The sequence below is a fragment of the Myotis brandtii genome, unplaced genomic scaffold (assembly GCF_000412655.1).
Source record: "Myotis brandtii unplaced genomic scaffold, ASM41265v1 scaffold633, whole genome shotgun sequence".
NCBI lineage: Eukaryota > Metazoa > Chordata > Mammalia > Chiroptera > Vespertilionidae > Myotis > Myotis brandtii.
In genome coordinates, this window is record NW_005370423.1 from 901,798 (window position 1) to 920,885 (window position 19,088).

At 34.1% G+C, this 19,088-nt stretch overlaps 1 protein-coding gene across 7 annotated transcripts in view; it reads right to left on the reverse strand.

Annotated features, from left to right (window-relative positions):
• The window catches only part of CHD9 (chromodomain helicase DNA binding protein 9), a 128,717-nt gene that overhangs the window by 19,995 nt on the left and 89,634 nt on the right, over positions 1-19,088 (reverse strand). For all 7 annotated transcript variants that reach the window (XM_014528417.1, XM_014528421.1, XM_014528416.1 and 4 more), the window contains 13 exons: positions 18,249-18,444; positions 15,685-15,852; positions 14,823-15,002; positions 11,381-11,491; positions 10,087-10,283; positions 9,427-9,626; positions 6,107-6,266; positions 5,606-5,695; positions 5,331-5,434; positions 4,716-4,833; positions 4,045-4,102; positions 2,678-2,720; positions 1,376-1,595 (listed from right to left, as the gene is read on the reverse strand). In XM_014528417.1, the coding sequence (XP_014383903.1) occupies positions 1,376-1,595; positions 2,678-2,720; positions 4,045-4,102; positions 4,716-4,833; positions 5,331-5,434; positions 5,606-5,695; positions 6,107-6,266; positions 9,427-9,626; positions 10,087-10,283; positions 11,381-11,491; positions 14,823-15,002; positions 15,685-15,852; positions 18,249-18,444 (1,845 nt within the window). The remainder of the gene's footprint in view (positions 1-1,375; positions 1,596-2,677; positions 2,721-4,044; positions 4,103-4,715; positions 4,834-5,330; positions 5,435-5,605; positions 5,696-6,106; positions 6,267-9,426; positions 9,627-10,086; positions 10,284-11,380; positions 11,492-14,822; positions 15,003-15,684; positions 15,853-18,248; positions 18,445-19,088) is intronic.

The window sequence follows — 19,088 nt, forward strand, 5'->3', positions numbered from 1 at the left end:
GGTGATAGGGTGTTAAATCAATAATGAGGAGGTCATTCTGGCTGAGAGAACAATAGTGGATAAAATCAGAAATGCACAATGATGCCTAAATTGAACTAAGGCTCAAGAACTTAAGACTTTACACCTATAATAAATAAGGAGTCACTGAGTATCATAATAAAACTAGTATCTTAGGAAGATTAATTCAGACCCCATAGACTGAGGAAAATGTATGTGGAGTAAAGATGACCACAAATTATTTGCTAATCTTCTCATTGAGAGGTATAATCTATTTCTCTTTCCCTCAAATCTTGGTTGGCCCTGTGACTTTTTTTTGACCAACAGTAGGTGGCAGAAGTGACACTTTGTAGTGCAGAGGCTGGCCCGAAAGAAATCTGCAGCTTCTGCCTCTGCCACTAGGAAGGTTCCCTCTTAGATTTGTGCTCCCAGCTGGCAGCCAGTCAGCCATGGGAATGAGGCCACTTCAGACCTTCTAGCCAATACCAGGAGAAGCACAACTACGTGGTCAACACAATTAAATGTGAGAAATGAAAAGCTGATGTTGTTTTAAGTCATCATGTTTTGGGCTGGGTTGTGATACAGTGATAGATAACAGAAATAGTTACAGAGTTAGTAGTATTTGAAAATTATGTCTAGAATTGCTAAAATCTAAAGTTTCAGACTAAGTAAACTCTGGTTACAATGATGAACTGCAAATGGGGAAAAAACATACACCAAAAGACAAAACAAAAAAAACCCCACCAAAAAACCCCAACAACCCCCGATTCAACTCCCAGAGAATATCCAAGGATCAGGTTTAATAAGGGGGCAGGTTATTGCTAAACATTGCTATTCTTTTCTGTGTACTCTATCATTTTTAAAAAGTGAAGTTTTTGGGATGGGAGAAGTTTGCCTGTTTTCTTCACAGGGTCCTTGTAAGAAGTTCTACTACCATTTGTTCCCTTTTGACATAGCAGTTCCAAGGGTTCTTCCTGTGTATAAAGCATAGATGGATTTGTCTTTCATAGATTCTAATAGTTCATAGAAGTCATAATTTAAAGAAAGAGAGAATGGAATTTATCTTATGTAATTTAAAAGTTTCATTGATAATTCTTGAGCTTGCTCTGCATTTTCATTTTTTTCACATCAAACTGGTCATAAACATGACAAAGGAATGAAGAACTGACAAGTATGGCTAGTAACCATAAACTGCAATAATCTTTACTAGTTTTGCCATATTTGGGTATGTGTTTATGCATATGTGTATATGTTTTGTTTTGACCAATTTCTCTACCCATATATGCTTTTCACAAAGTGACTAATCACACCCTAACAGCCTTCAGAATGACCAACTATATTTAGATACTATATAGTACAGTGTGATTTATTGTCTTACCTTTGCTGTCTTTCTATCTTGGCTGCCATTTTAGGATTAAGAGTGGCTTCTTCATAAAGAGGCTGCACGACGTTGGCAGGCACTGAGAAAGTAGGTTGGATTTGCTGGATTTGTCTATTTTTATTAGTGCGCTGATATGCAGTGATGAGACGCCTCAAACGTGTGGTTAAAGCCGACTGAGTAGGCCAATAAACTTTATCACCCTCCATCAGTTGACCATCTGTATTTAAAGAAACTCATGTCAATTGAAAAAGACTAAAAAACAAAATTAAAAACAAAACCAAACACTATGATGAAGTTTACAAAAGTAGCAAAAGTTCCCTACTTAAAAAATTTTTCTTTCAATCTGATTATGTGAAAAATCAAACCAAATCTCTCATCATTAAATAGTTTTAACTATAGCTCTAAAAACATTACAACAAGCATTAAGAGCAACTCAAAATAAGTAATCACAGTAGAATGAAGAACCACGTTATATATTTAAAGAGAACTCTACTTGCACAGAAAATACAACTCTTGCATCAACAGGTCTAATATATCCTACTGGCTGGTTAGTACTCAATGCCTTCAATGAAAAGTCAAATTGAAATCCATGAGAAATTGAATACTGTAAACTTTTCTAATTGATCTATTCTGTATTAAATTTATCTCCACTTAACTGGAATCAAAACATTTTACAATAGGATGAGGGGAACTTATATTTCAATAGGATAATGCTACAATCTTTAAGCTTGTATATACCCAATACAGTGCAGGATCTTACTGTCCATTTCCGGGGTGTGATTATTATACTTAAATATACCACCACCAAGCAGGAATCATTCATGCTAAGCAAATCTCCTCTTTAGTTCTGAGTGAAATTATGCAAGGGCTCCCCTTGGTTTACAGGAGGTAATGAGTGTACTCTAGGGACAGTGCTTTCCTGTCTGGATATCACAAAGAAGAAGACCCTGCACAGTAAAGCTGTGTAGAATGTTCCCTAATGTGCATATGGAACTAATAACAAGCTGAATGAATTATTGAATTAACACTTTAATGATAAAATCTCACATATGAGTTTAATAATCAAAACATAAAAAAATCAGCTTCTGTGCTTAACAACTCACTGAGGACTGAGTAAAGATTTGCAGGTAAAAATATTGTTAAATTCTCAGTCAACTAGTATGTCCAATAGTCATTATGACTGTCTTCAACAAAATTTCACATACATCTGAAGCATTACAAAAATTTATTAGTTTTTGATCTCATGGTATTATGAGAATATTAATTTACAATAATATTAAATAATTAAATGCAATTTACCTCCATCTGCTATAACAAGATCTCCTGGTGAGGAAACATCATCCTTTTAAAAGAAAAAAGAAATTGTCACAGGGTCATTGGGTCAAAATACAGATAAGAAAAGCGAATCAAACTTCTTTAAATAATAAATTTAGCAAAAATAAAAACTATAATCTGTTATTAATTCTCACCCCTTTGTATTTCTCTATGACTTTGATATTTAGATCAATCATTACTAAAATTATTTTCTTTTCTATGATTACATTTAAATGGGTTTCTTTTCCTCTACCCTTTCTCTAATTGTAAAAATGCTTCAGGTTTTATTTACAACTGGTTTTTTTATACCAACTCTCACATAACTTACTCATTCTCATATTTGGTTATTAGAAAACCTTCAGATCTTTTCTGTTTAATCCTGAACAATTTGCTTGTGCTGTATACCTAATTTTTATCTGTCAACAGAGCATCTTCAATTAGGCATTGTAACTTTATTATAAACTTAACATATTTATAACTTTGGTTTTATTCCAATGACTACTAGTTTGTATTGTTTTAGAAAAGCCTAAATTTAGATTTATCATCCTTTTCTGGGTGGGTCTTTTTTTGTCTGGTTAATTTTTAACATCTCTTCATTTGGTGTATCTATAGTTCCAGCAGGAATAGAGTGGATTTAATTTTATTTATCTTGACAAGATTCACATTATTGCTTGAATCTGAGAATTCATGTCTTTCATCAAATCTGGAAAAATTCTTCTCCCTTATGCTTTCTGGTCTCTCCTGGAATGCTTATTTTGCATACTGTGAAGATATTATCATGCTATTCTTTGTCTCTAAAAATTTCTTTATGTATTCCACTGTGCTGGTTATTGATGTATTGCCTCAGCTCTAAATTTATTGCCTCTCTCAATGCCTCTTGTTAGCTCTAAGAAAACGGATGTGGGCTCTTTAAATATTTTTTTCTTAGCCAGCATGATAAGTTCTGTTAGTAGTGGGAACTTGAGAGACACTGTAGGAGAACAATGATTTGACTTCCTGATTCTGGAACGTTTCCCCATTGCTCAGCTCCCATGGCACACACGGCTCCCCCAGCGCCACTTCCTGTAGTTCAGGCGGCTTCTTTAGCACTTGCTGGCCAGCAGCCTTCCCTAGAAACCTCCCTGTTGGTAGCCCCGTCGCTCCCACAACCAGCAAATCCTACCTGACAGCTATAACATCATCTAGTCTTTCAGCATGCTCTCAAATATAATATGGAAATTTCTCATCTCTTTTACCATTGCCTCCCCCACTCCACAGATTATGTGTTAGAAAAAGCACACAAAAGAAAACCAAACAAAAGAAACCACAGAACAACAAAAATTGAGGATTTAAAAATATGATCTAAAGCATACCTCTATGTCATCTTTAAAGAAAGCCGGGGCAGGTTTGTATTCTGGATCTTCCACATCCCTATTAAAATACCAACAAATTCAATAATAATTTGACTGGACTTAAATTTCTCTTGACAAGACAAGTGGAATATTGTGGGAAGGACTTTTTAGTGTGTTTTAAAAGTCAGACTGAAGTCTCTGTTCTTTGGCCAGGGGAAACCAAGCCATAGCATAAACACTGTTATATGTCAAGTCAGAAGAAATCTAGTTTTAATTAACTCATACTCCCACGTTCACTTTTAAATGTGGAATTATTAACCTTAACACAGTCTCTTACTTTCCTCTTTTGGTAAGATAATAAAAGGGCCTTATAACTGGTATAATGAACAACATTTTATTTCTCTTCAGTTGTAGCTTTCTTCACTCCTATACCCCTGAAATTTTATGGCGTTAATGACCATGACTATTAGAAATGAAAAATTTAAAGGACTCATAAAAAAAAAAAAAGGGAGTGGGCAGGTCCATTTCTTCCTTGATCCTACTCTGTTGAACAAGTGCTAACTTACTAGAGCTCTGAACATTAGCTTTTCTAGACTATAACTCCAATTCTGTTGTGACTACATTATTTGTGACACAGAATATGCTGACGTTGGCAGAGACATAGGGAATTCATGACTTGGAGGTGCACATACCCGTCCATGTAATCATTTGCCCTCTGTTCTGCAGCCACTGCTTTTTCGTCGGGCTTCCCCACTCTTTCCAAGAAGCATAATGCCGGGTCTGCTCGGATAGTGTTATATTTCTCATAGCCTGGAGAGGTCACCAATGGTCAAAGTCAACAAGATGAAAGAAAGATGTATGCATACAAGCACCCCTCATATGTATGGGAGATGACATTCCTGGACTAAAGGGACTGGATATTAAAATGATACATACATGTTTTCTAGAAATTACCACAAATAGTACATGATCTGGTATTATGTATATTTGAAAGTTTAGATTGAATTTATCTGTTAAAATGAAAAAGAGGAAAAACTGATCACACATACACAGCACACTTCCCATAAGAAGTCTTCCTGAGAGGTGGAGCTGTGTGAGGCTACGTCCAGGGCACAGTGGACATAAGCCCCTGATTCTTCACGAGGAAATGCAGTGATGAGACACAGTTTGGAAGTGAATGCTTTATATGACAGATATAGAAACATGAATGTGACTGGAATAAAGCTGCCAGTGGAAAGCAATGAACAGAACTAGCCGAGTAGCACTATACATAGAAAAAGAGTCCACCAACCTTACTTTTCACTTACCATGTTTAAAAACTCCAATAAGGAGTGACTTATCAGCATCAAAATCCCACCATTCAGCAGGAACTTCTGAGTGGTCTGGTTCTGGGACCCAAACATCAATGTCACTTAAAAAAAATAAATAAATAGAAGGTAACAAATTAGCAAGGGTTAATTCTCTAAGTTTGGTGAATTTTTCTTCTTGTGAATTTCATTGACAGATGAGCCACTTATACAGACAGTTACAGTTTTTTGCCTAATCATGTTACTGAAAAATATAAACAAGTTATTTCATTTACCTTGCATCAACTCCATCAAATACTTTCTGGCACTCATTTCCAATGACTTCTTGCTTTAGATAATAAAGCATTCTTACACGAAGCAAAACCCTAATGATAAGAAAAAAGAAGTCAAAAGATACAAAAATATAATCACTAAAGAAAAGCCATCCATGGGGTTTAAATTAGAAAAGAATTTGTATGTGGAATTTTTATAATGAAATAATAATTAGTTTTGATTAAATCTCATTACTACCATATATATAATAGATTTCTCCAAAATCTTCACAATCAACATTTGTTAATATCCAAGAAAGATACAATGGCCAGTTTTATTTCTCTGTTGATTGAAAGTGACACAAGAGGGACCATGATTTGCGGATGTATACTCTGAAAGATTAAGATTAGGACTAGTCCTAGACCACACTGTCTCTGTACTCAAAATCAGCATGCTTTAAGGTTGTTAAAAAATTCAGAAAAATAAACTTATAATGAGCTGTGTTAAAAAACCCCACGACATACTTATTACAGTGGTGCTTTATATGTTTTTTGTAGCCTTCATCTTGAAGTAGCTGCTCAGGATTATATTTTCGAAGCCATTCTGCTTTCTGTATATCAAATGAGCTTGTCTGGGTCTTTACTTTCTTCCCTTTTCGGCCCCTGGGTACGGGGGCTGATAGGCCTGTTGAAATGAGGACATGGGAATTCAGGGATAATCTGTATACAAATCTGCAATTTGAAAGATTTTTTTCAACATAATGAACTTATGGAGACTTTCAGAGGTCTGTACAGGCTATACCGAGATCTTTAAAATATCAATGGTAACAATACTGATTCAATCACAAGATGATGGGTCAACATTACACACATTAAGATAACTTCCCCCAATAATTCTTCTATCTCAAATGAATGAGTCTCATTTCTTTTGTTCCAAGACACATTTTGTTTTTCAAATGTAAAAACTATTAAGATCAAACCTTCCCCTTTGCTTTACTTTTCCTCCCCTAGTTATAAAATAGTAAGTTTTGGCCTGGATTTTCAAAACTGATTTTACTAATAACATGGATTAGGCGTAGCCAAGCTGGCTTCCTGTTCAAGAGAACTAAATTCATTTTATTTCTTTGTCATTTTTGTTGTGAAATATTTCAAAAATACAATAAAAGATTCCCACTGTTAATGTCAAAATATCTGCTCTTTGGTTGTTTTTATTGAAGGAAATAATACATGGCTGAAGTCCACTTCATTCCTTCCTCTCCAGAAAGAATCACTACCCTGAATTTGCTTTTGCATTACATGCATATTTATATTCATATGTTGAAGAAATATTTAGTATTTAAGCAATCAGACATTATATTATACATGTAATTTGGCAACATACTGATTACTCTTGATATTTTTTTGAGATTTATACTTGATGATTCATGAGACTCTAATTCATCCACTTTAATTGCTGTGTAAAAATCTATTGTAAGATTATACACCTCGTATTAATCTTCAATGATGCTTGAGTTGTTTCACTTATAATTTTTCAAAATTACTACTAGAGCAGTTTGGATTCCTCCTTTCATTTCTTTTTAAATTTTTTTTTATGTCTTTATTGTTTAAAGTATTACATATGTCCCCTGTCCCCTCTCCTTTCAATTCTTACCTCAGTGATCTTTTCCTTGCTGTATTCTACCAGCTAGAAGTTCCATCACAATTGTGAATACAAGCACTATGCAGATTTGTCCATTTCTCCTTAAAATTTTGGCGGGTGTTGTCTTTATATTTTGAGACTATTTTGTTCGGTGCATACAAGTTCATACTTCTTTTATGGGTTGGTCTTTTCTATTATGTAGTGTCCTTTCTTAAATACCAATCAATGCCTTCCACCTCAAATTGTATTTTGCTCTATGTTAACACTGCTTTGCATTCCAGTCCTCTTCACCTTTGTTGGTTTGGAAACTAAACAGTGCATATTTAAAGACACATACTTAAATTTTCCTAATAAAACCAGTAGATGTTCTATATTTTTGAACTTTTCCCTAACAAAATTATCTCACATTCATCATTTAATCCTATTTACTGTTTCATTTTTGATGCTTATAATGTAACTTATAATTTAAAAGAGGTCTGCTTGTGCTTTGAATGTTTCTATAACACCTTATTCATCTTTCAAAATCAAAATCTATTTGAAATATCTTTGAAGATATTAATGATGGATTTTTATAAGTTGTGCTCTCCTTTTATAGTCTTTGACTTCAAGTTCAATTTATGAGTTTCTTTTTACACTCTGTCTCTCATATTGGAGACTTTCCTAATCCTAGTTGTTTGCCCATATTTAAGAATGACAGACCAAAAAGTTTATAGGTAACCTGAATGGGCGGAGCTTACTGTTTTGGATTCACTGAGGGGTAATCTCGCTGGTTTTATCCTGTCATTATCTTTAGGTTTTGGCCTGGTCAAAGAAGAGTGAAATTATATTTGTGAGACTCTTTTGTCATTACTGGAAGTTAGATATTCACATTAATAATTTCATTGACTCTTATTAAGACAGGCCTCCAAAGACCAGCCTATTCTAAAATAGTTGCTTTCCATTGTTCTCCAACTTGGCACTTAGTTTATTTACTTCACAATACTTGTCACAATCTGTAATTATTTAGTTACTTGACCTACTTTCTTATTCTATCTATCTGGCCAGAATGTACGGTTCATGAGCTCAGGGATCTTGTCTATCTTGTTTCTTATCTTTCCAGTATAGAGGACAAGAAGCAAGTACTGGACTTTTTAACAGGTATTTGTTGATTAAGTAAAACACAATTTAACTCAAACTTAAGGGCACAGTAATCTTGATAGAAAATTCAATTACTTTAAAGTATAAAGTAATTATTTTATACAGAAATAAATGTTCTGTTAGCAATGCTCTGGAGAAAAAGATACTTGTGTGTACCTCAGATTGGACTGTAAATTGGTAAAGCTGCATTTGACAGCAAATGAAAGTATTTATGAAAATTTAAAATGTGTATCTATGTTTCCCAAACTTTAATTACATACAAACTGCTGAGGAACTTGGTAAAATGCAGATTATGATTCAATAAGACTGAGGCCTGAGATTCTGCATTTCTAAGCAGCTCACAGGAGATTTTAGGTACTAAAGCTATTTATATATACTTGAACAATTCTATCTCTCAACATTTACTTTAGTGAAAGATTTATTCATGTGCAAAAGGTGGAATGTGCAAAAGGAGAAATGTACAAGGACCTACACTAAAACTTGTTTTGTAATTGTCTAAAATTGAAAATGTCATAAATGTTCAACATTAAAGGGGATGCAAAATAAATTATGGAATCCCCACACTTTAAACTACTAAGGAGGAGGTTTAAAAATAAGACAGTTCTGCCCAGGTCAGTGTTCTTAGTGGTTAAAGCATTGGCCCAAGCACTGAAGAGTCTTCGGTTTGGTTCCCAGCCCCTATCAGGGCCTGTGCAGGAGGCAACCAACTGATGTCTCTCTCTCTCCCACGCTCCCCTCCACTCTCTCTAAAAATCAATGGAAAAATATCTTCAGGTGAGATTAACAACAACAACAAAAATTGTTCTACATGAATACAAATGGGGAAGACTCATAGACATACTAAGGGGTCAACAGTTTGCAAACCTATATACAGGTTTGACAACAATATGTAAAACCCCAAGAAACATATAACATTGGTATTTTTCTAAGTTGAAACTTGAATTGAGGGTGAAGGTTAAAGGTTCTTTAACATTGTAATGCTATAATATTTTAGAGGGAACTATATTAAGTAATTACTAATTACATAAGTAAAAATAAATTTAAAAAGAAAATGAAAGAATGTTCTTGCCTAGATGATTCTGAAGCTCTCGAGTTTGTCCATCTTCGGTTGGAGTAATGAGGTCCCATATGAAGCCTTTTATTTTCTCATCTCCTCGGTAGTGAACAAGGCAATATGCTAAGAGGGCTCGGCAAATTATTTCTACATCATGCTCGTTTAGCTGTCTTTTAAAACGACCATGAGATAGAATCTCTCTCCATCGGCCCCATCTGGTAAAAAAATACATATTTACATTATTCCTCAGTCAAATTTTAAAGAAAAACCATAGCTCATGGATAAATGGCATGAAAACTGCAAAAAACACATTTTGTCACACAATAGGATTTACCTAATAAAGTGTTTCCCCCATGAGTAAAAGGCAGAGCCATGGTATAGTAATTTCTAGTATATTTTATTCCTTAATCAATGGATAACATTATTCATTTTGTATTACTAAATATGTAAATCTGAGAACAAGGGGTTTGACTTTAGTGATACATTTATAATTTCAAACGTAAGAAGGTCCCATCATTCTGTTGTTAAATATATGTTAAACATATAAATTCAGGGTACTTTTAAAATATATTCTACTGATTTTAACAAGGTTAAAAATATACTAGAATATAGTGTTGGTTTTCTGTAACTTTACAGAGCAGGCTACTAATAGTAAATGTTAAAAACAATACTTACCCATAAACCAGCAGATTTTTCTCTACTCTAAAGCATTCAGTTCTTCCATATCCATTAGAACGGTCACAGGGCCTCCGGAGTTTGGGCTTTTCTTCTCCTTCACTTTCGGCTTCAGATAATTCAGCCAATTCATCTTTTGTGGCACTAAAGGGTCTTGTTTGCTTCCTAATTCTTGGAGTGTCAATAACCAAGCTGTTCTGTAAGATTTAACAGCCATTACTTGTAGGTCCTTTTTCTATTTGGCTTATAACACTGTCTTACATGATCACCTTTCAAATTGTATAAAAAATAATTACAGAAAGCGAGAAAAAGAAATTACTAACAATTTCACCAACGTACCCAAAACTTTTATACTCCTTTAAAATCCTTATTAGCATACATTCATAATTTTATGATAGGATAGTAATAGAATTAAAAAGAATTTGGCATTTCACTTTGTAAATAATATGAAGGTTATTGTATTTTGCATCTGCAATAACCATAAAAAATAATTTTAAGCTAAATTTATGAATCCTGATTTTCTTCACCTTATTCCCAATTTAATGTAGATTGTTTTAAAATTTTAAAATAATAATGCTAAAATAAGTTTTTGTGACCTAAGTTTATCCTAAAAATAAACTCAAAATAAGGGAAATAACTAAGAATAGAAATATTGATCAAAGGATATAATATTTATAGGCCTAGAAACAGGTTTCAGTGCTTTCCAAATTTTACTCTAACACAAAAAGCAAGGCAAGAAGTGTGTGAATTCACTATGTTCAGTTTAGTTTAATTAATTCAAAACAATCTAAGTTTACATGCTTTTTACTTTTACTGAGAAATCTCTCTAAGTTAAGCACATAGATATATACCTATAATCTTTTGCTCATTAAAAATCTGTAGTCTTGAGGGTCAGACTAATGTGGAAACAAGTGCTACTCAGCATGGAATATCTTATGACATAAGAAGAGTACAACTGAATGGATCATCATTAATGGGATCTGACACCAAGTCAACAAAGATACATAAAAAGAACATATGATTTAAAGACAAAAAGTTTTAAAAAACACATTATAATTTTAAAGGATATAAATAATACCCTAAATTAAACTTTCTTTGCTCTACAACCTATCATGAATAGCCAAAGTATGAAACTGAAGCAGTGTCTGACTCAAAATGTCATCCTTCTACTACCCTACATCAATTCATTGATGCAGATAAATTTATTTTGGTAAGTACATAGTTCAATACCTTAAAATATAACAATATTATCAAATCATCCCAAGAGACAATATTTTTAAAAAGAAATACTTACTCTACCACTGATGGTATCTATATCTATTTCTGCCTTTTTAGCCCATTTTTGCCAGAAGTTGGGATCATCTAAGGAAATATCTGTCCGATTTCCAGATGCCACAAAACTCGCCTGAAATACAGAATGGCAGTTTTACAAAATGTTTTGAAGCTAGAGGAAAAATCTATCAAAGCACATTTAAAACATTATCTCCTCACATTTACAATGTTTCAAATGCAATGGTCTGAAACATAGCACTTGCTAAGGCAACGAAGGTTATTTCCATGACTAATACATGTTGTTTAAATTAATCAGATTTCAAGCAATTTCCAGCACAAGGGGAAAATACCTGTACACAGTGTTTTGGTTACTTGGACAGCGCCAAAGAATACAAAGTAAACAAGATTTCTCAGGGAAAAGGCTACAGACAGGGTATATCTACCCAATCATGACTAATTTTAGCTCTTAGCTATATATTCGGCAGTAATTCTTTTGTTTCCCCAATAATGCTTGACTCTGATTTATTCTCTGTTAACTTCCAAATCTACATCTTTATCCTAGGCAACTCTCCTGGACATCTCCACTTATATGCCCTGAAAATGCTACAAATACCACAGCTCCAATTATTTTTTTTCTCCAAATGAATTTCCTTCTCTGGCATTCTCTACTTTACTACATGACACAAGGATTCTCCTTGCTACTTCAGCCAGAATTTAAGTAATTTTGTCTATTCATTCCATATGTTTTGTTTTTTTAATCTTCCCCCAAGGATAATTTTTCCATTGATTTTTAGAGAGAGTGGAAGGGAGAGGGGAGACAGAAGATTGGTTGCCTTCCGCATGCCTCTGACCAGGGCCGGGAGCCTGCAACTGAGGTACATACCTTTGACCGAATCGAACCCGGGACCCTTCAGTCCACAGGCTGATGCTCGATCCACTGAGTCACACTGGCTAGGGCTCCTTCCCTATGTTTTTAACTGGTCATCAACTCTTGTTGATCCAGGTGGTTCTCCACTACCCTAACTCACCCATCATCATTTTCTACATAAGCCTCTTATCTGATCTCCCTGCCTGTAGTCTTTTTCTTTTCAAACTTGTTCACTATTCTGATATTAAGGTTAAACTGCTAAATTAGATTGCATTATGTCCACTTTCTGCTTGAAGGGATTTAAAAGCTTTTTTGTTATTGTTGTTAAACCCCACCAGAAGATAATTTTTCCACTTTAGAGAGAGTGGAAGGGAGGGGGAGAGACAGAAACTTCATCTGAGAGAGACACATTGATTGGTTGTCTCCGCACATGCCTCAGGGATTGAGCCTGCAACCAAGGTATGTGCCCTTGGCCGGAATTGAACCCAGAAACCTTCAGTCTGCAGGCTAACGCTCTAGCCACTGAGCCAAACCAGCCAGGACTTAAAAGCTTTTTAACAGCCTCATGATCAAGTGCAAATTCCTCAAATGGAATTTTTGTGAATCCCTCACAAGTTGAGTCCAACCTCTCTAACCCTCTCATTTGGACTTCTATTCAATTCATCCTGTGCATCCATGCATGCCTATATCATATTCCTTGAAGTCTTCCTTATAGTTTTAGCAACATATGATTCATTTAGGTGACCTCCTCTCTTTTTGAAACATAATGAAATCTAAACTTCTTTTAAGAATTAGCTCCAATTTTCTCTGCAAAGGCTTTCCTGATACCCTGTTCTCCCTTTTTCCACAGAATTAATCATTTCCTCCTTTACTATTATTATTTTTTTAGCAACTGGAATCCTTTCATTTTAGTATTTCTGGCAAATGAGTAAAGTCCCCGACACAAGATTTCATTAGTATGCTTAATGAATGCAAGAGAAAAAATTTCATTTAAAGAATAATATCATTACTTGGTGTAACACCTGAACTACCTGACAAAACCAGTGATCCAAAAAGATAAAGAAGATTTCATGGTTGAAAGCAGAGAGGGGGATAGAGAAGAAAGAAAATGTGGGTAGAAAGGAAGTGGAAAGGAAAAACCTGTATGAATCAGTGCAGGTGGGAGATAATACTGCAATAAAACCTCTTCAGATGAATACAAGATATAAATTTACCATGTTTTTGTTGACAGGGAAAAAAAAAGGAATACAAAGGCAGTTAGTAAAGTTTTAAATTATTTTCTCAAAATAGAGTAGATTGATAGTTATTAGCAATTCCTGTCAAGACACAAATTTTATTTTACCCTCCCCAAATTGTACTTAAATATTTAAAAGAAAATTAGAAGTCCTTTCTCTCTTTTAAATATTTTAAATTATAGAAGCCCTGCCTTATCCACAGGAGATATGTTCTAAGACGCCCAGTGGATGCCTGAAACTGTGGATGCTATTAAAACCTACACATACTATATCTTCTTCTATACCAGTGGTTCTCAACCTTCCTAATGCCGCGACCCTTTCATACAGTTCCTCATGTTGTGGTGACCCCCAACCATAAAATTATTTTCGTTGCTACTTCATAACTGTAATTTTGCTACTGTTATGAATCGTAATGTAAATATCTGATATGCAGGATGTATTTTCATTGTTACAAATTGAACATAATTAAAGCATAGTGATTAATCACAAAAACAATATGTAATTATATATGTGTTTTCCGATGGTCTTAGGCCACCCCTGTGAAAGGCGGTTGAGAACCACGGTTCTATACGTACCCACGATAAAGTTTCACTTATAAATTAGACACATTAAGAGATTAACCACAATAACTAATAAATTATAACAATATACTGTAATAAAAATTATATGATTTCTATCTCTCAAAGTATGTTCTGAATTGTTTATTTCTGGACTTTAATATTTTTAGACAGTAGTTGACTGATACTGGAGAGTGAAGGCATGGATAAGTGGGAACTACTGCATCATCAGTTAAAGTAAGATGACTTAACCTCCTATATTCTATTATGTATATTTTTCTTTCACTTTGGCATATATCCTTTTACTTCTAAAATTTCAAATGTTCTACTCTGATTAGTATTAAATATATTTTTAGTTATTCCATTTCACTAGGATCAAACAAGTACGTATGAAATGTGATATAAAAAAAATCAGAAAAAGCCCTAGCCGGTTTGGCTCAGTGGATAGAGCGTTGGCTTATGGACTGAAGGGTCCCGGGTTCGATTCTGATCAAGGGCACATGCCCAGGTTGTGGGCTCGATCTCCAATAGGGGGCATGCAAGAGGCAGCCAATCAATGATTCCCTCTCATCATTGATGTTTCTCTCTCTCTCTCTCCCTCTCCCTTCCTCTCTGAAATTAATAAAAATATATTTTTAAAAAATCAGAAAAAGAAAAACGTGTATTTCCTACTTCTTTTGAGCTAATTCAGTTTACTTAAACATTAGGTAGATGCTCGGCAAATAATCAGCAGTGTAAGAGAGACTTAAATTTTTTTAGTAGTGAATGTTACTGGCATATATATAAAACAGCACTCCCTGTTACCTTAGCAAATGTTGACCCACGTCCTTCTGACTCAATTGTAATAGTTTTTGTACGTCGTAGTAAAATCTGATCAATGTCCTCTTCACAGAATTTAGAACCTTCATCTTCTTCTTCCATAATGGCACCATAAGCTCCTCTTCGAAGCAGATCTTCTATTTCCTTTTTGGAAAGCTGTTGAATCTAAAGAGAAAATAACTTTGGTAACAAAATGTTTTTAGGTTCCTAAAGTGAGAAAGTATCCCTAAAGAATGCCAAACACAGAGGGCATATTTAAATATGTACATAAAAGATGATTCTCTGAAAGAATACATTAAACTTGTTGACTCTTCTTTATTATCTTTAAAATGTGACTTGCCATTTGCCTAAAATATCTGAAGTTAAAACAAAGCGTGTGGGGGCAGGTGAGCTATCAAGGTGTATTTTAGTTCCAGGATTCTATAGTTGTTACAAGCACAATATATAAGAAAAGAATCTCGATGGAGGTAATGACGAAAAAATTATGTACTACAAGACTAAGTCAATGCCAGTAGTTTAACACTAAAAACAATTCTGAAAAACTATGCATAGAAAACTGCAGAAAAACTCACAAATTCTATTTTTCTACGCCATGATACAATCGTTCTAAAGGCAGAACAAAACATTTCTACCTTGAATACAAATTCTTAGAATTCACAAGCTCTGGAGCTATACAAAGAGAACAAGATAAAAAGTATTAACTAAATGTTACACCCCCTTCTGAAGTGCCTCCATACATAAAATCAGCTATTTAGTGCTCAGTATGGATCAAAATTAAATAATACCCTACTTGAGGTTAAAAGTAAATGCAAATAAAAACTCCAAGTGAAAAAGAAAATATACATACACCACCAACATTACTTTCTCTTCCACTCATGCTCTGTAACACAGCCTTGTCTAGACCCAGTTTCAGACTGGCTCGGTCAAACATCTCCCTCTCGTATGAGTTACGAGTTACTAATCGGTAGACTTTAACTGCTTTATTCTGACCAATTCTGTGACAACGAGCTTGGGCCTATAAAAAATGAAAAGTGGGGGGCAGAGGGGGAGGAGACATATGTAATACTCTTTGTAATACTTTAAGCAATAAAACAAAATTTAAAAAAAATGAAAAGTCATACATTCAATTTATTTTACAAAATAGCACAAAAGACAGCACATAAAAGGCATTTAAGAGTAAAATATCTTGATGGAATATAAAAGTATGTAAGAATTTTTAGACCCTTTTGCTACTGAATTAGTTATAAGCATTTTCTAATAATGAAGGTAGAGCTTACTAAAATATGAAATCAGCGACAAGATAAATTTAATCTTAGATTTCAGAGAATATAAATCATTGAAGAATTATTGTTTTTAAAAGAGGGTGTCATCAATATAATTTTAGACAGTAAAGTCAACTCTATGAATTTTTTTTTTGGCTGTTGGCAACTCAACCTTTAAATCGATCAACAATCTTTTCAGCATATTTTAGTTAAACTGGATAACTGAGGGGGTACAAGAAACTAAGGTGAGTAACTATGGAAAACTAAATCTTATTTAAACGAAGAGAACTAATTATCTCATGTGTAGAAATATTGAAAGTTTTACCTTTAGTTCTTGCTATACTTAAAATTTACTAATAAATTTTGACTCTAAAGTTTCTATAGTACCAATGGTCTTTCTCCCAAATTATTATTCAACCTTATATTATCTTCAGAAAATTAAAATATAAATTGTGGCTTTACAATTTTTTAAAATATATTTTATTGATTTTTTATAGAGAAGAAGGAAGAGGGATAGAGAGTTAGAAACATCGATGAGAGAGAAACATCGATCAGCTGCTTCCTGCACACTCCCTACTGGGGATGTGCCCGCAACCAAGGTACATGCCCTTGACCGGAATCGAACCTGGGACCCCTGAGTCTGTAGGCTGACGCTCTATCCACTGAGCCAAACTGGTTAGGGCATGGCTTTACAATTTTTAGGTGGCATTGATGCTATACCCTTTGTAAACATCTTTTGTTTAGTCTATCCATATATACTTTGTGCCCACAGGAAGTCAAAACTGCGAATGAACAACTTTGCTCCAGGTCTAGAGAAAAGTATAAAAGGTCAATTTTTTTATAAGTCTATAATAGATCCACATTAGAAGTAAGTAGGAAAAACCAAGTGAGAGGGAGAACTTAGGAATCTGAAATTTTTCCCGGTTCTCAAATACAATTTGATTATTTTATTTTAGATTAACTTGGAGAACATCACATGAACTGTGGTCAGTTTTAAGTATAAATAAGCATTCCAAAGGCAAATTATTATGATATGGGTATAACCTAGGGACTGGAAAACTATAGGTTGTTACCCATATCTGGCCTGCTTCTAAGAATAAGTTTTACATTTTTAAAGTGATGTTAAAAAGAAATAAACACAAAATGTGGGACATAGACTTACTTTATGTGGCCCACAATACCTAAAGTATTTACTAATTGACTTTCTATAATTTATCCCTGATTTAATCTATTAATTTTGGATAAACCTTCGATATTTGGAACTAGATTACATAAAGTCACACAAATGAGAGGTTCAAACCATACTTTTTATTGAGCCAGGTATAACTTTTTGTAACAATTTACTTTTATTTGATGTTTATATTTAAAGTAATAATATTAATTACAACACAATTGACTATCAAGGACAATAAAAGGTTAATTTTTCTTATAGTTTATCTTGCCATCTTTCCTAGATAGGTTATCACTGCAACCTCTGACCCTTTCATCACTCTAACTGATATTCCTGTTTCTACAAAATCCAAGCAGTCTTAAACTTATATGAATACTTTAATTTTCTATAATATTTCATAAAAACATACTTTATTACATAATGACTGAGAAGTTGAAATTAGATAAGCAAGTATTTATTTTTAAGAAAATAAAATTGTGAACATTTTGTTATAAGTTATTGTAAAATCTTAGGTGTCTTTCAATTTACATATTTTAAACAATTAAATACTCTATTCAAGTAGGAAAAGCTTTTTTTTTTTAATATATTTTATTGATTTTTTACAGAGAGGAAGGGAGAAGGATAGAGAGTTAGAAACATCGATGAGAGAGAAATATCGATCAGCTGCCTCTTGCGCATCCCCTACTGGGGATGTGCCCGCAACCAAGGTACATGTCCTTGACCGGAATCGAACCTGGGACCCTTGAGTCCGCAGGCCGACGCTCTATCCACTGAGCCAAACCGGTTAGGGCGGAAAAGCTTTTAAGAAGTAATATATGTAGTATATTTTATTGTCATTAAATTTAAATTAAATAATCTTTTTAATTTAGCATCAATATTACTTAGGGAAACATATATGTTAGCTTGTCTAGATAAAAGTATAATAGCTAGAAAACATTTTAAATAAATTTAATCCTCTTAGGAGAAGAATTTATTTACCTGAAGGTCATTTTGAGGATTCCAATCAGAGTCAAAAATTATACATGTATCAGCAGCAGTTAAGTTGATGCCCAGCCCACCAGCTCGGGTACACAGCAGGAAAACAAATCGATCTGAGTCAGGCTTACTAAATCGATCTATAGCAGCTTGTCGAAGATTTCCTCTGACTCTGCCATCAATTCGCTCATATAAATACCTATCAAATGAAAGGCAATAAATTTAAATAGAGGGATATAATGAAAATGAAGACACATGTCAAGTCTGTTTTCCTACAACTTAACAAGCAATTATTACCCTAGGTGGAGTTTTACATTCTCTGTATTGAAACTAAGAATGAAATACAAAGTAATATAAAGATAGAAAAATATCTGCTTTCCTGATTTATAGGTAACATACTATTATAACGAACATCATTTTTAGAAGCTGGAATGGAAAAATAGTCCATGAAGCCTACTTTGCTGATCTCATTATAATAAATGACTTTTTTGTATACGAAGCAAATACTTTCATATAACTTTATAGAAGAAGCCTACAGACATTTCTCTGTGTCAATCATGTTAGTCTCTAAACTATACATCTAGCAAGCGCAACCTAGAATGCTGTTTTCTCATAGGCAGTATTTACAAGCTATTGACTTTTAACTTCCTTTATCCTTCATCTATAATAATAAAAGCATAATATGCTAATTAGACCAGACGTCCTTCCGGATGACCTTCCAGACAAAGCTGGGGCTGCAAGGGAAGCCCAGGTCCCAGGTGCCAGAGGGAAGCCGGTGCAGGCAGCCCGGGGAAGGAAGGCCTACTCTTGCACAAATTTCGTGCAAGATTGGAGTGGGTAGGG